General features: G+C 38.1%; 1 protein-coding gene across 3 annotated transcripts in view; it reads right to left on the bottom strand.

Annotated features, from left to right (window-relative positions):
• Window positions 1–897: 897 nt before the first annotated feature.
• Window positions 898–12,310, bottom strand: part of NSUN6 (NOP2/Sun RNA methyltransferase 6) — a 57,921-nt gene continuing 46,508 nt past the window's right edge. For all 3 annotated transcript variants that reach the window (XM_081820707.1, XM_081820705.1, XM_081820706.1), the window contains 3 exons: window positions 6,914–7,062; window positions 3,051–3,176; window positions 898–1,501 (listed from right to left, as the gene is read on the bottom strand). In XM_081820707.1, the coding sequence (XP_081676833.1) occupies window positions 1,289–1,501; window positions 3,051–3,176; window positions 6,914–7,062 (488 nt within the window). In that variant the 3' untranslated portion in view covers window positions 898–1,288. The remainder of the gene's footprint in view (window positions 1,502–3,050; window positions 3,177–6,913; window positions 7,063–12,310) is intronic.

Genomic DNA, 12,310 nt, shown 5'->3' on the forward strand with positions numbered 1-12,310 from the left:
AAACATTTAAATGTATTTAACACTATAGGAGACAGCCTTTAAACTGGGCTGGGTATTGAGTATTTTAACGTCTTATCTAAAAAGCGGTAGGATGAAGCAAGCCTAAGGTTATAATTTTTAATAAAAGCAGTCACATGTTGGCCGCTAACAGTGGGATGTTTGGTCACTTTTGCAGTTAAGGGGATGTTTGTATTTTTTGTTGGATTCTAGATTTTGATTATGAAGTGGTCTTTTATTGTTGTGATGTACTATATTCACAGTTGCTTTGTCTGATGTTGGTGTTCAGTGAATTTGTTTATGTTCAAGAGAACACCAAGGTTTAAGTGCCAAGACAGTTCCCAGCTACCAGAAGCTGGTTTTTTCCATCTCCCCAGTCATATCACATTAACTTGTATAATAGGTGTTCCGATGGATGATGAAAGGTACCCAAACTGTGGAATATTCTCATAATTTTAATGTACAGAGTGAAGAAAGTATTTGTTTTGGGTTTTTAAAAGCATGAAAAAAGTAAACTTGGTAAAGGCACACTACCATTTAGGAGAGATCTAGACTTCATTTGAAAGAGTTGATTTAAGGGGCACCTGGATGGCTCAGTTGGTTAAGCATCCAACTCCTGGTTTCAAGCTCAGGGTCGTTGAGATCGAGCCCAGTGTTGTGCTCTGTGCTCAGCACGGAGTCTGCTTGAGATTCTCTCTCCCTCTCCCTTAACCCCTCTCACTCACGCTCTCTAATAAATCAATAAATCTTAAAAAAAAAAAAAAAGTTGATTTATCAAATAGTAAACAGAAAAACTCTGATAAAATGCTCAACTCAGTTATGGGTACATGGAAAACAGAGTTCCCATACCCTGAATTCTTAGGGAACTACTTTAGGAACTCAAGAACATTTTTTACCAAATTAAATATTGCTCATTTTATTCCTTTGTTATAATCACACATTTTAACATTAAAAATGACTTACATTATTTACACATTAAAACACAAAACCCCAAATGAAAATATGCTCCAGATATCCGCAGGCACCTCCTTTTCCTTTTACTGTGCTAAATCCTTAAGAAAAAAATTATTTAAAAAACACAGAATATAATCTCATACCACCCCCAACTACTTCTTCCATGAAGTAGTCTCTTGGTCAAATCTCTTGGTCCCTGGTCCAACTGCTGACAGTCTTTTCTGCTTCCTTAGCAACTATGCCATCCATCACCAGACCCGACAACAGCTGGGTAAAAAAAAAAAAAAAAAAAAAAACATACAGCAAACGTTCGCAATTTTCATTTCTAAGGATCCTTCTATGTGCTTTTGCATTTTATGAATTTTGCAATAAAAAACCCTATACAATCCTTATTTGCCAGCCAAATCATGTCTTCTATTCTGGCATCTCTGAGGGAATCAATGTCAGTGTCCCGTAATGGCACGACAGATGGATCAAATCGCTGCAGCTGTTTCAATTGTTCCAGTGAGAGGCCAGCTCCCATCATTCCTTCTCCTCCAATCTGTGGTTCCTGTTCAGAGAAAATGAGAAGATGTGAACATCCTATCATTGGTAAGTGTGCCTGCATACAATTTAAGTTAAAAGACAAAACTGAGGTATAAGTACCACCAATTCCAAAAATAGACAAATGGTATCTCTGTGGAATGGACATGCAGTTTTTCTGGGTAGTAATATATGGTCATCTGATGACTGAGTATCTATTATGACCCATATGCTCATCAAAAACTGCAGCTTTACCACATTTTTGCTGTGTGATCTTAAGTAACTTTACCTAACTGTTTCCTCATCTATAAAACAGATAAAATACTTAGTTCTAAGACTTTATTTAACAAGGTGGTAGTCTGCCTGGCATATAGTGATCACTCAGTAAGTGGATCATTTTTATCAATAACAGCAATAAAAGAAAATTCAGCTTTATTATCACACTCCCCAAAGCTGATGGGAGTTCCTCAGGCACCTAAAGGTGACTTTCTCTGACCCATACCAACTGGATGATAAAAAATTCCTATTGTTGTTTTTGAATGTACTAGAACAAATATTAGAGATAAACTAAGGCTGCGTCAATTAGTTTAGAATACAGAATCATAAGGAATTGAGTGATATGTCTGAACCACGACTGCACAAGTTCCATAATCCTAAATCAAGTCAACACTGCATAATTGTTATGTTTAATACTTATGTATTATTAACCTACTGTTTATTAATCCATGGGGGGGAATTTCTATCTCTTTTAGCTATAATTGAATGTATATGTATATATTGAGTGTATATGCATATGTACACACACACACACACACACACACACATAAAATTCAAGTGAATTCTGAAGTCTTCCTTTCCTCTACAATGCAATTACCTTCCTTTCTGAGTCTAGAAACCATCTCTGGATTGCTTTTTATTCATATATTCCAATTAACTAGAATTCTGTACAGGAGGGTACTGAAGTTAGATATTCAATGTATCTAACTGAATGTGAGCATTATTACAGATTTACACTTCATCCCAAACATCATGGGTTAAAAATATAGTCATAATATACTTTGACAAAAACCAGGACAGGTGAAATAAAGTATAAGAAAGCTTTTTAAATGTTAGATATTTTATGTCAGAAGCCATAAAGAAGCAATATTACTGAACCATTTGTCCCCCCCTTGGCTAGCCCTGATGTGACTTGCGAAAAAATGGTGAACATACTCCATACCAGCACAATCTAGGAGTAGGAGGGGAAAAGAACCAACAACTTTTTAGAAAAAAAAGTTCTGAGTAACATAAACAAGAGCCACAAGTGAAAGAAGTATGTAACACAGGTACACCTGGGCTCTGTGGCATTTTAACACAACGGCAAGGAACGAAAACAGAGAAAAACTTCGTTAGGATGTGGAAATTCTCTCCGGACAGTCTAAAACAGATCTCATTAGAGAAGCATTCTTGTTTACTGCAGTATTTGTTTCCGAAGTTTTGCTTGACATAGTTCTTCCTATAACAACCTTGTGTTTATCCCCACACTCAGGTTTCTGTAATTTGTCAGATTACACAGAGAAAACTGAAATTATTCTTACCTGGGGCTGAAGCTGAAGGTAAGGAAATGTTCTGAGGGCCCAGGCAACCTGTTCTTCGTTTTCTGCCAGTGTGATGGTGCATGTGCTATAAACCAGCACGCCCCCCGGCTTCAGCAGCTCAACTGCCTAAAGAAACATGATCAGACTCTGTGTATCACAAGGCAAAAGCAACATTTTATGGGATTTTAGAATGAGAGGATACCACCTTTCAAGTGTTTGGGATAAATGTTCCAGATGACCAAGATTTGTTTTCTAATTAGAGTGTTCCAGACTAGGTACATTTCACTATCTTGGAGCTGTTATAATCCATTTAAACCAAGACTTTCCTGAAAATATTCATTCAGTTTCACTGCTTTAGATACCACTTTTTGTGTCCAAAACTCACACATGCACACTTTTTAAGCCATACTCCTTTCTGAACTCTGTACTCATGTATTCACTTGCCTTCTCCATATGTCTGCTATCAAATTCGACAGGTCCCAAAGTGAACACCTATCTTCCCTCTGAGACCTATTAGAGATGTGCTATTTTCAGGCCCCAAACCTGATACTGTCTTTTATGCCTCCCTTTCTCTCACACTCCCCATCCATTAGCAAATTCCACTGGCTCTTCCTTTAAAATCTATCCAGAATTTGGCTCCTTCCACTGCTATCATCCTGGTCCAAGCCCCACTGTCTTTGGCCTGGATTACTGCAGCCTCCCTCTTAGTCCACCTGCTTGTCTGCCCTCCTATAACCTCTTCTCCATACAGCTGCCCGAGTGGTGTTTTTAAAAACTTGTCACTTCTCCACGCAAAACCCTTCAAATGCCCTGACTTATAACTCGGAGCCGAAGCCCAAGTCCTTACAGGGGTTTTCCAGGCCCTACCTAGAGCAGGCCTCTGGCTGCGCTTCTGACCTCACCTCACACATCTCGCTTACTCTGCTTTAGCAACACCGGCCTCTGCTGTCTTGGAGTACACACAGCACACTCCCGCCTCAGAAGTGGCGCACAAGCTTGGAAACTCTAATTCTCTGCACTGCTTCTTCACAATCTTATCTTTGGGTCTCTGCTGCCTTTCCAGCACCTGACCATCCCACGTAACACTACAACCATTCAAAGCCAGCACTCCTATCCTCCCTTCTTTAGTTTGCTCCACAGGGTTACTGCTCTGTTACTGTTACTATACTTAATAACTTAATTCATCTTATTTTCCTCCCCAATTAGAATAGACACTCCATGAATAAGGCAGGGATTGTTATTTTTTTCACTACTATATTGATAAACACCCAGAATAGCATATATTACATTATGGTTAGGTGTTCAACGAAAATCTGTCCAGTAAGTAAGTGAATCAGGAAACTGATATTACAAGAAAATGAGTTTTTCCCAAATAACTAAGAGTTTATCTTTTTTTAAGATTTATTATTTTTTTATTTATTTGTCAGAGACAGAGCACGCATAAGCAGGGGGAGTGGGAGGCAGAGAGAGAAGCAGGCTCCCCGCTGAGCAGGGAACCCAACGTGGGACTCAATCCCAGGACCCTGGAATCATGACCCGAGCCAAAGGCAGACGCTCAACTGACTGAGCCACCCAGGCGTCCCTAAGAATTTATCTTTTCAAACTCCCAGATATTTAAAAACATTTTAAAGAAAATCTTTAAAATATATACTATACATAGTATACTATTATACACACACACACATGTTATATAGTATATAGAAGTATATAAAACTATATAATATATAGCATACCATATATACTACATATAGTATATTTTTATTATATATAGTATATATTTGTGCTTTAACTAGAGTAGGCTGGTCAAAATATAAACTGTTACTGTGTGCCAGTTATTGTTGTAAGCATTTTACATGGATTTTCTCAATTTACTTATAACCATGAGGTATGGTTACTACTGCCAATGAGGTGAACCTATTAAGTAGACTTATAATCCCCATTTCTCATATATGGAAACCAATGTACCTAAAGTCAATTATGTGGAAGAAGCACAGCTCCAAACAAGATGTGTGTGATTATAAAGTCCACAGTCTCAGCTAATACCTCAGTGCTAAATGGCAAACCTGCTATATTCTAAATTCTCTTTTGTACACAGTCAGCTGTTCCTCTTCATTGCGATCACTGCAACTACTCCTAAGTAGCCTTTTAAAATTTTCTTTCTGCTAGGACCTAAAAAGAACAAAAAGCCCAGTCTTTTAAATTTTTTTTTTTTTTTAAAGATTTTACTCATTTGTGAGAGAGAGAGAGCGCGCGCGTGCACACATGTGCAAGCAGGGGAAACAGCAGAGGGAGAGGGAGAAGCAGGCTCTCTGCTGAGCAGGGAGCCCAATGTGGTGCTTGATCCCAGGACCCCAGGACCTGAGCTGAAGGCAGACGCTTAACCGACTGAGCCACCCAGGCATCCCAAAAAGCCCAGTCTTTTAAAACAGTGTCCTGGGGTGCCTGGCTGGTGCAGTTGTTAAGCGTCTGACTCTCGGTTTCAGCTCAGGTTGTGATCTCAGATGTTGGACTCCGTGCTCAGCGTGGAGTCTGCTTGAGTTTCTTTCTCCTTCTGTCTCTACCTCTCCCCCCTGCTCCCCAATTTCTGTCTCTCTCTAAAATAATAAATAAATGTTTAATGAAACAGTGTCCTAATTTTACTCTCAAGTCAAAGTGGGTTTCAGCTAGAGGTAAAGCTTCCTTTTTTTTTGCTGTTCGCTTCTAGGTTGTGTTCTTTGAAGACAGTACAGAAGAAGAAATAGTTAAATAATCTACTACCAGCGCATCCTTTGTGTATAACAGAAGATACCAGACAGATAAGCAGAAATGTACTCAAAGACAACTTTAGAGACTGAATAATTACAGTGCATCCATTATTGCTGAAGCTTATGTACTTAGAATTACAGGGCTGAGGGGAACTGATGAAGTCATTTTTGGTCAAATGCTGTCTACGTTCTGTGCAATCCACGTAATCATTTGTGCAAGCCTGAAAGAATTCCTCAAATGTTCTATTTGGGCTTCTCCTGAAACATGCTAGACACCAGTTAAATTGGCAAAGTTTTTACGGTTCTTCTATATCCTATACTGAATAGTCCCTTCTCCTTTTTATCAGTGTGCTTCCCTCCCCTGGACTTCCTGCTTCTCATATGCTAAGATGATCCATAAACCCTATAAAAAAAAAAAAAGAATAATTTATTTTATATCCCATTCCTTACACATCAGTTCTTAACTATGATGTTAACGGCTCGGGGACTTCTTTAAGACATATCAGAATACTGGGAAGTCACTGAATGTCTGTCTCAGTGAGGAAATCCTGCTACTGCTTTTAAATGAAAGAGTGATCAACATAAATAAAAGCTTCTTGTATTTAAAACTAGGTTTTCTCTGTCCTTTTCTGTATGATAAAATAAACATAAAATTTGCCATCATTACCACTTGTAAGCGTACAATTCGGTGGCATTAAGTACATTCACGCCGGCATGCAGACATCGCTACCACTCATCTCTAGAGCTCTTCATCTTCCCAAACTCAAACTCTGTACCCAGGAAACACTAAATCCCCATTCTCCCGCCCCTCCAGCCTCTGGTGACCTCTATTCTACTTTCTGTCTCTACCAATGCTCCTATTCTAGTTACCTTATATAAATGCAAACAGACAATATAGGTCTTTCTGTGTCTGGCTTCTATCACTTGGCAGAATGTTCCCAAAGTTCATTCACGTTGTAGCAGAATTTGCTTATCCATTCACCTGTTGATGGACCTATTGATGGGCTGTTTCCACATTTTGGTTATTGTGAAAAATGCTGCTTTGAACACTGCTCTCGGTCTCTGTAACATCAAACTATGAAGGTCAACTTTCTTTCACATCAAAGTATCATCACATACCACAGTGAAGAGTTTTCTCTGTAACGGCTGATATGATGTCACTTCTTTCAAAGTCCAAGAACAAACCATGTTTGGTCTCTGTCCCATTCCACTGCATGGTGCATCAAGAAGAATTCGGTCAAAAGATTCTGGTAAGAATGGAGGTTTTCCTATGAAGAGAATTATAAACATAGTTTGGTATCTGCCTACTGGTCTAGAATAGAAAACTCCTGAGATAGAAACAATTATCAGGAATTTAAAATCATAATCTAGACTACAAAGAAAAACAATTTCTCCTTTCAAGTAGCTGATAAAACTAATTCCGACATATGCAAAATGGTTAAAAATGTGATTATTATAATTGAGAGTTATTCTGTTGACACTGTACAAATCATGGCCTAATCAAATGAAACTCTGAATCCCCAGTGTCAGGAGCCATACTTTATCAGAGCTAGAACCTGGAATTAATTCTAGTCATCCTGAGAGCTGACACTTCTCTTGGCAATCCCTACTGCAGACAGCCCCAGAAAGGAAGAGTACCTGTTAGGTTCTGGTCAAATCTACTGGTTCTGAGGTTCCTCACTCTCCTTGCTTCTGGGCCATCAGCAAGGCTATGCTCTAGAGTAAGTCAGTATCTCCCTGCATCCAATCTTCCACAGGTTTCCCTTTGCATTCACTTGAATAACTTTCCACTAACTTTTGAGCTGTTTAAGTGTTACTGGACAAAGTCATGAAACCAAACAGTCTGCTTACATATTTATGCTAACTGCAAGCAAGACATTGCTGCTGACTGCTTCCATAGGAAGCCAGTTGATTGTCTACAGTAACCACAGCAATGTTCTGACTATCACACCAAAATAACCTGCTTTTCTCTGACTGCAAAACTGTCAGACAGGAGCTCTTGCCAATTTAACTTATCTCTGTCTAAAACCATCCTTGCTTTCTTACCTGCGGTCTCAGAATATCTTCTCAAAGTAAACAGTTATTTTTAAGGTTTTTGATACATACTGAAAAAATGCTCTAGAAAGACTATACCAATTTCCATTTCCATTGTGATTATACTTATTCTCCCCAAATCTTCAAAGGATTATTATTTTTATTATTATTATTGTTTTATCGGCCATTTGTATTTTTTCTTTATATAGTCACATTCTTTGTTTGGTCCTTTTCCTACTAAGACTCTTGTCTTTCTTTTTTAACATTTAATTTATTTATTTATTTGAGAGAGAGCATGCACAACAGGAGGAGAGGCAAAAGGAGAAGCAGACTCCCCGAGGAGTAGGGAGCCCCCCATGCGGGGCTCGATCCCAGGACCAGGAGATCATGACTGGGCCGAAAGCAGATGTTTAACCGACTAAGCCACCGAGGCGCCCCCGTTATCTTTCTCTTATTGATTAGAAGAGCTACAGGGGTAGTAGCTGCTTTCTGCAGTGATTAGCTCTAGGATGCCTCGGTGATCTTTGCTTTTCCAGCTCTTCAACATCTATTTCACAGATTCCTTACACTACTTATTTATACTGAATTGTCTCTCTTTAGTATAAATTTATAATGAATTCTTTCTGTTGAAATACCTTGTATACTTTTTTTAATCCTGTGGCCAAATTCTCCCAAAACACAGCTCTCAGCCAGTTATTCATTTCCCTTTAACAAAGTAAAACAAAACCAAAAACTATTCCCACAGCTACCTAAATCTCTGGAATCAACTCCTGAGACTAATATAGACCATTAACAATGAATAATCTGGCCTCATCCAGATTGTTCTCCAGCCCCATTTCTCAGTACTCCCCCATATTCACCAATATTAAAAACAAACCAACCCACATCACCACTTTGTTACCCAAAAATGTCATGAACTTTCCTATTTCCATGCTTCTACTAATTCTATTCACCTGAGAAGCCCCCTGCATTCATTTCCATTTGTCAAAATGCTGTCTACCCTTTCAAGGCCTAACAAATGCCACCTCCTCACCTAAATGCTTTTTCCATCATCCCTCTAAGAAGTAATCCTTCCCTCCGAGTTCCCACAGCATTTGTGTCTTTTGGATGTACGGTAGTTTTTTTTTTTTTTTTTTTAATTTATTTATTTGAGAGACAGAGAGCATAAGCACATGGCAGGGAGGGGTAGAGGGAGAGGGAGAGAGAATCTGGAGCAGACTTCATGCTGAGCACGGAACCCAATGTGGAGCTCCATCTCCCAACCCTGAGATTATGAGCTGAACGGAAACTGAGTCGGACGCTTAAATGCACCACTCAGGCACCCTGGCTGTATAGTCTTATAGTCCTTAGTGTTCATGTCTTACTTCCCCCCAGGCACTGACAATTCCTTAAAAATATCTGCAAGCCCACAAGATACCTTTGTGTGAACTAGGATTAAGCTATCTGCACCTCAGGATTCACATAGTCCTGCCCCATGATAAACACAGCACAGGTTGGAATTCAGCCCCTCAACATATCCCTCAGCCAGGTGCCCTTGGACAGAGCATAACCATAGGCCACTGAACTGTTAAGAAGTACCATTTTCATAAAAGGTAGTGGATAATTATACAGAAATTGAGAAATTCATAAAAATGTTCTAAACGTATCTAAAATCAGACCAAGATCACCAAATGGCCCCCAAATGTACCTGGTCCAAGAGAAATTTCTCTTGTTCAAAACTAGAAAGCCACGGAATGAACATTTAAGGCTAATACATTGTATAAGAGTACCCAACTTTTTACTTATGCAAACCTTTTTCTCTTAATATATAATCTCACAACTACCTTTAGTGATTTCTAAAACTGCATTAGTTTGGAGTGTTGTTTAATTAAGGAGCAATTTTATGATACAAATAACGAGACTGAGACAACTTTTGGAATGAGGGTATGCAGATCTTCTCCCTAGTGAAACAACTGGTAAAAATTACAACAAAAACAAAAACCACCATTTAAAGTCTCTAGAAAATGTCCAGGATATATATCAAATGAAGAAACTTATTAAAGAAAATCTAAAAAATGTGAGTATCTGTGGTATCTGAGCCACAATCTGTTCCTTCCTTTGCCCCAACAGCCTCTTCCCTTAAGCTCAGAGTAAAAAGTGATCCACTTCATGTGGGTGCAGCGAAGAACACATAGCTGCCTCTCTCCCTACACTCCTAGGCAAGAAATATGGTAATTCACTGCAAGTGACAGGTCAACAAGGGTACCAAGACAATTCAACAAAGCAAAACATTTTTCAACAAAAGGTGCTAGGGCAACTGAGTATCTGTGGGAAGAATCAAAATCAAGTTGGATTCTTTCCTCACACCATAAACAAAAATTATTTCACAACGGATTCTAGATCTAGATGTAAGAACTAAAATTATAAAATTCTTACAGATACCAAAACACAAATAACAAAAGAAAAGATAGGTAAAGTGGACAAAAAATTAAAAACTTTTGAGCTTCAGAGAACATCAAGAAAGTGAATGGACAACTCACAGAATGGGAGAAAATATTTATAAATCCTATGTCTAATAGAAGACTTTTATCTGGAATATATAAAGAATTCTCAAAACTCAAAACATAAAAAGACAACCCATTTTAAAAATGGGCAAAGGATCGGACTAGACAAGGAGATATAACATGTCCAACAAGCACATGAAAACATGCTCAACATGTTAGCCATCAGGGAAACCTGCAACAGAGAAACATATCAAAACCAGGAGATAGTATTCCACATCCACCAAGAGGCTATAATCAAAGGGACAGATGCTGGTGAGGATGTGAAGAAACTGAAACCTTCATATACTGCAGCTGAAAATGCAAAATGATCCAGCTGCTTTGTAAAACAGACTGGCAGTTCTGCAGAAAGTTAAATGTCAACTTCCCGTATGATCCAGAAATGCCACTTGCAGGTAAATGCTCAAGAGAAATGAAACCTATGTCCACACAAATGTGTACACAAATGTTCACAGCAACATTATTCATAACAGCCAAAAAAGGGTAAACAACCCAAATGTCTACCAAATGATGACCGGATAATTACCTGTGCAGTGGAATATTGTTCATCCATGAAAAGGAATGAAGTACAGAGACATACCACAACATGGATAAACCATAAAAACAATACAGTAAATGAAACCAGTCACAAAAGCCCACATACTGTATGATTTCATTTATATGAAATATCCAGAACAGGCCAATCTACAGAGACAGAATGTAGATTAAGAGTTGACTAAGCCTGGGGGGTGGAAGTGTAAAGAAAAAGGGAGTTGAATGTTAATGGGTATGAGGTTTCTTTTCAGGGTAATGAAATTGTTCAAAAATTAGATTGTGATGATGGCTGCGGAACTCTGAATAAAAAAACTTAGTGAACCGTAAACTTTAAATGTGTGAATTGTATGGTACATGAAGTATATACTGATACACAACAAAGCTGTTAAAAAAAGTGAGGTCAGATTATTAAAGATTACAAATTTTCATTCTAAAGCAATCTTTACTATTCATCCCATATGAAGAAAAACCATTATTTTTTCCCCATTTAACAAATAATACAGGTGGATTAATTTAAAATTAGGTAAGAAAAAAGAGTAATCTTTCAAAAAATCTCTAATATGACATAAATGTTTCCTTTGGCATCAAGAAGAAAAACTGCTTTCCGGAATGATTTTTAGTACTTACCTTATATATTAAAAAACAACTGGTTTCTTTTTATAAATTGTATTTATGAGGGAAAAGATAAGATTCAGGCCAGTCCTTACAAGTAACTATAACATTAAAGGTGTGGATAATCTTTATTCCTAATAAATGAAAGCCAAACTGAATACACTTCTTAAAGAGTTCAAACTGAGTATTTTCTCTTTTTAGTTTTTTTTTTTTTTTTTTGGTATTACAATCACCTTGCTATGTTATGTAAAACTTTTAATCATATTAATTCAATTTACAGAACAGGTGAAAAATCACCCTGAAGTAAATTGGCAGAATTACTGTTTTTGTGCTCTTTCATTTTCCAAGCCAGTATTTATTCTTTCTGTGTCCAGCTAACAATCTATTGTGCATATAAATTAAAAATTTATAGCTAAGCATACAAATAATTTAAAACTGAAAAAAAAATTATGTCTTCCAAAGATGGCTATGACAATACCTCCCATCCCACATGCCCTTCAATTTGACATTGACTCTTCTCCCACAGGAGATGGGGTCTGATGTTCCTTCTCCTTTATTCTGGACAACAGCAGACTTGATGCTACATGACTTTTGGACGAGGTCATAAAAGGTGATACAGCTTCTGCCTGGGACTCTTGGGACACTTGTTTTCGGAACCCAAATAACATGGTCTGAGAAAGTCCAGTGCACGGAGAGGCCATGTGTAGGTGCCACTTGAGAGCTACCATTAACCTTCAAATAGGTATGTGGTAGACAAAGCTTCTGAGGTGACCCTTCCCTCAAGTACCACATGACT

The sequence above is a fragment of the Leptonychotes weddellii genome, chromosome 5 (assembly GCF_054177405.1).
Source record: "Leptonychotes weddellii isolate Sample4059 chromosome 5, ASM5417740v2, whole genome shotgun sequence".
Classification (NCBI taxonomy): domain Eukaryota; kingdom Metazoa; phylum Chordata; class Mammalia; order Carnivora; family Phocidae; genus Leptonychotes; species Leptonychotes weddellii.